The sequence below is a fragment of the Temnothorax curvispinosus genome, unplaced genomic scaffold (genome assembly GCF_003070985.1).
Source record: "Temnothorax curvispinosus isolate PA1 unplaced genomic scaffold, ASM307098v1 QBEX01015699.1, whole genome shotgun sequence".
NCBI classification, from domain to species: Eukaryota; Metazoa; Arthropoda; class Insecta; order Hymenoptera; family Formicidae; genus Temnothorax; species Temnothorax curvispinosus.
This window is the reverse complement of record NW_020225479.1, coordinates 1,412-5,776: the sequence shown is the minus strand read 5'-3', so window position 1 is coordinate 5,776 and position 4,365 is coordinate 1,412. Positions and strand designations below refer to the sequence as shown.

The 4,365-nt window shown below is 37.3% G+C and overlaps 1 protein-coding gene across 1 annotated transcript; it reads right to left on the bottom strand.

The window, feature by feature from the left end:
- Nucleotides 1-1,991: 1,991 nt before the first annotated feature.
- Nucleotides 1,992-4,151, bottom strand: LOC112465976 (cytochrome P450 4C1-like). Its single transcript, XM_025033805.1, has 2 exons — nucleotides 4,016-4,151; nucleotides 1,992-3,922 (listed from the first exon to the last, which is right to left on the bottom strand). The coding sequence occupies exons 1-2, from the start codon at nucleotides 4,142-4,144 to the stop codon at nucleotides 3,803-3,805; spliced, it is 249 nt and encodes an 82-aa protein (XP_024889573.1). The 5' UTR covers nucleotides 4,145-4,151; the 3' UTR covers nucleotides 1,992-3,802.
- Between the last annotated feature and the right edge of the window lie 214 nt (nucleotides 4,152-4,365).

The following is a 4,365-nucleotide window of genomic DNA, read 5'->3' as shown; positions in this document are numbered from 1 at the left end:
AGAACCGCGAGTTGTCAATATTGTCGAGCGAGGCTGTAGCGGTATTGTTAAGAGAAACGACAACAGAATCCCCACGTGTCGAGCTACGTGAAAGGAAGGACGAGCGTCGCCATCGCGATGTCGTTGCAAGGACAAGGGAAGCTGCCGCCATTACAGCTTCGGGTTATCGCACAAAGGGAGAGAGCAGTCATTGCAACTCAGAAAGAGGACATCATTGCGATCTACAGGAGGAACGATCAAGTTCGTTATCTTTATCTAGACGAGGGCTTCTATCGGAAGTATATCGGAAGAACAGGTAAATTGAAATATTTGATCAAACCAAAGAACACCACGGAGATTAGGCTAGATATCGTCTAGCGGCAGAAAGAGTAAATATCGTTTACTTACAATAACGTTCTTGGTTTCAGAGATGACGAGTCAGAGAAAAAGATAAAAATCAGTATCACTGACACGCATTATCTTTGAAGAAACTAAGCTCAGTATAATTGCTTCTTGTTAATTCCTTGTAGTTGCAATCCGTGTGTAAAATCATTTATTCTTGTTGTAATATAACTTAAACTTACGTTATCGAGACATATTACCGAACGAGAAACGTGAATCTGATATTCATGTTAACATTGCGTTAAACGTGTGTCAATCGTGAATTATTCTCGTTGCTGTGAACATAACTTGCGTTATTACGATAAACGTATATTGTGGTTCAATCCCGTTGATATTGAACATTAACTGCCGTTTACGATAAAGCGTATTATCTGCGTATGATTAATTATTGCTTGATTGAATGCTCGATTCATTCTTTACTGAGTTGGTTATAATTCATTACATTACTTATTCGATAACTTGTCTTATTGCTGAAGTTACTGTGTCAATTAATATTGAAAGTGCGTTACATTCGATTTGTAGAAATACGCACTATAGACTATTTTAGCTTATTCCTTTATTTCTTATAAAAGATAATTATCATTATTCTTTCGTTTATGTATAATATATTTTTAATTACTTTATCTAAAAACATTATCTCCTGATTACAAGATAATTGACACATTTCTTCGTTTATTATTATGCATCTATATATTTTCATATTTATATGTGCCTTGAGTTATGTAAAATGTGTTTAACATGAATAGTCTTTTCTCAAAGATGGTTTAATTCTGGAATGCACTTGATTGCTTTAATGTTTCGAGAAATAAGCATAATTGATTGTCTGCTTTCTTCAGATTAATTTCTATCATTCAATGAACAATCACAAGGTTGAGTTCTCAACAAGAAAGGATTATTCATTACTAATTAACCATTTCTCTTTTTTTTTGTATTTTATACAGCTTATTTTTTTGTACAAAATCCTATTATATCACGTATATATCTATTGTGAGACAATTCTAGTTTGCAATAATATTTATCGTAAAAAATACACAATCTCTTGAACTTAAACAACGTGAGTAAAAATGTGTCGTTTCCTATACAATTTCTAGAGCCTAGGCTCCTGCGCGAGTCTGTACTAAACAAAGTGTATGCGTGGAGGCAGCAAGTTAAAAATGTTAAAAAAGTTGCTAAACTTTGGAGTCGCAAAAAATCCTTTTGGTATATGTCTTTTTTATCTAAAAGAATCCTATTTACAAAGTTTGACTTAAACCTGAGCATGGACGTTTTCGGAAGTTTCGCCATTTATAGCTAATATTTAGCTTACAATATTTGTGTATACATGAAACATCCAAGACATGTAGACATCCAAGGAGATGCATGAGTACTTAAAAAAGTTGGGGTACTACTGCAATAGCATATTATTGAGACCAAATTAAGTCAAAAAGTCCTGTACCACTTTTCTCTCCGACAAACAATTATCGAGATATTGTAAGCTAAATATTATCAAGAAAAAATGATCAAGTTTTCCTTAAATATCTTAAAAAGTATTAGGCAAATGAAAAAATATTCTAGACAAAAGTTGTTCAAATTAATTATTAATAAAATATGGTAAAATAAAAATAGGGGCTTTTATTTAAAAAATTTAACTTGGGCTTTGCTGAACCAATACAAACCCTGGACCCAAAATCTAATAAAATCGTCTATTATCTCTTTAAACCCTCCAATTTTTATCTGAAACGATTTACCAATAAACCAATACTTTCAGAGATAACAGCTTGTAAAACATAAAATGCCCTGTATATAAAATACATTTAGAAGAATATCTATTTATTTTTTGAAATATATGAGAGAACGTGTCATGCAGGCATGCGTGTGCGTATGCTTGCGCATACGCGCGCGTTTATGCATGATCCCACTTATATGTGTATGCATATTTTATTATACGTGTACCTTTTAACTAATTTAGACGAGAATACTTGCGCGACAATATTGCCCATCAGATGCTTTGGAGTTAACTTGGGTCGCAAGTTTGTCAAGCAAATCTTCATAATTTGCCTATAAATATGACCAAAAATCAAGATTGTTTAATCAACAGCAACTAATATTTTATTTTATATTAACATTTGAGGTAAGAGGAGAAGTAAAAGGAAAAAATGCATAAAGAAAAAATACTAATCTACATATATGAATTGTTTTTCTGTGTGATAAATTTGAAAGCATAAAACAACACTGTTACTGTTGGCGAATTGTACTTCGGGCGTAACTCCGGTTCGCCACTTGATGTCGGGTCGACTCCGACAGGGATCCGATGTGCGATACGAAAACGGACACTTGTTTTAACGAGGCACAAAAGTCTTTATTTAATGCACAATCTATATACAGTTCGGGTGTGCGCGCTCTTATGTGAGCGCGTCACGGTGCGCACACGTGATTCGGTGACCGCTCGACGCAGTAGTCGCGGAATATGACCGTATGCGGCCGATCACGGCGGCTTTGGCAATGAAAGCGCACTTTGATGTGCACTTGCCAAACGCTCCTATGGCGTTCAATTGCTGTCGCACTTGTTTGTGACACAAGACACAAAACGTTCACAGGTGACGAATCGAGAAGCTCGAGTCGTATAATGGCGAGGCGGGGTGCGACTTATACGCGATGTTTCACCGCTCGCTGTAGCGAGGGTGGATTGCTGAGGACGCACGAACTGCGCGAGACGATCAGCGGTGCTTATAACGAGCACGCGAGCCGTATGCACGACGGAATAATGAGACCGCGTGAAACGGAAACTAGAACGGATACACGGCGGTGTTCTACCTTGTGTTCCGGAGTACTTGAGACTACTGATCCCGGAGCTCTCGCGTTTCGGGAGCTTTTGGGCCCACGACGGGCATCGACCAATCAGCCGTGTTTTCGTGATCATGCGATCACGGCATGACGGATCGATACTCGTCGGGAAAACTTCGCGGTTCGGGTTGTCGCGGGGAGCGGCGCGAAATCCCCTCGTGGCCCTCGTTCTAAGGGCGTCTTAGGCTGAGTTTCCACTGAGCGCGTCACGCGTCGCGTCGTCACAAGTTAACCAATCAAAACATCCCATTTCATTACATTCTTGTGACGGGATCGAAATGGGATGTTTTGATTGGTTCAACTCGGACGACGCGACGCGTGACGCGCTCAGTGGAAACTCAGCCTGACGGATGGCGTCACCGTACGGTATTGACCGCGATTGCGACAGAAATTACGGAACAAACACAAAGGACAACATTAAAATGCTTACAGCTTGACTTTTGAGAGTCTGAATAGTTTTCTTAACAAACGAGTTAACTCGATCGTCCAAAGCGTCAGACGGGCGATATCGTCGCGCTAATATTCTCGTCTAAAGCAGTAGTAAAAGAATATTTAAAAAGTTAGACATTGATACATGTTTAATAAATAACTTTTGGAATTAATTGATTTTCTGGCTTAGGAATGGTGATTCACACTTGACGATAAATACCTGAATGTCCTTATGCTCAGCTAATAGTGCAAAAATGAAGCACAGACCCATCGCTGTAGTGTCATGACCCTATATAATCATATGTATTAATATAACATTATATACATCGATAAACCAAATAATTAATAAGAAAAGTTAAGGAGAAATTACAAAAATAGGTACCCCAAACATGAAAACGTCTACTTCCTCCCTGACATCTAAATCAGTCATAAGACCTTCGCGAGATGCCGCTATTAGAAAATCCAACATTGCAAGCCGTTTTCTTCTTACTAAATCAAAATATGTAAGCATGTAGTAATTAATTTAATAACCTAATTTTTTTATAATGTTTTCATTACGTAACATTGATTCAGAATTTAAATTACATTTAAATTTTAAACTATATAATATTATAGCTGGTTCTGCTGGTTGAAATTGGGAACGTTCCTGAAACGATTTTTTTAAAATAATGTATCTCATTTCTTCTTTGGCATAGAAGTACTTCTGCGAGTGTCAAACACTCGAAATACATA

Coding starts and splice junctions, on each gene's coding strand:
- LOC112465976 (XM_025033805.1), bottom strand. CDS start 4,144: ATGCTTACATATTTTGATTTAGTAAGAAGAAAACGGCTTGCAATGTTG. Junction 3,923..4,015: donor TAGACGTTTTCATGTTTGGG/GTACCTATTTTT, acceptor ATGATTATATAG/GGTCATGACACTACAGCGAT.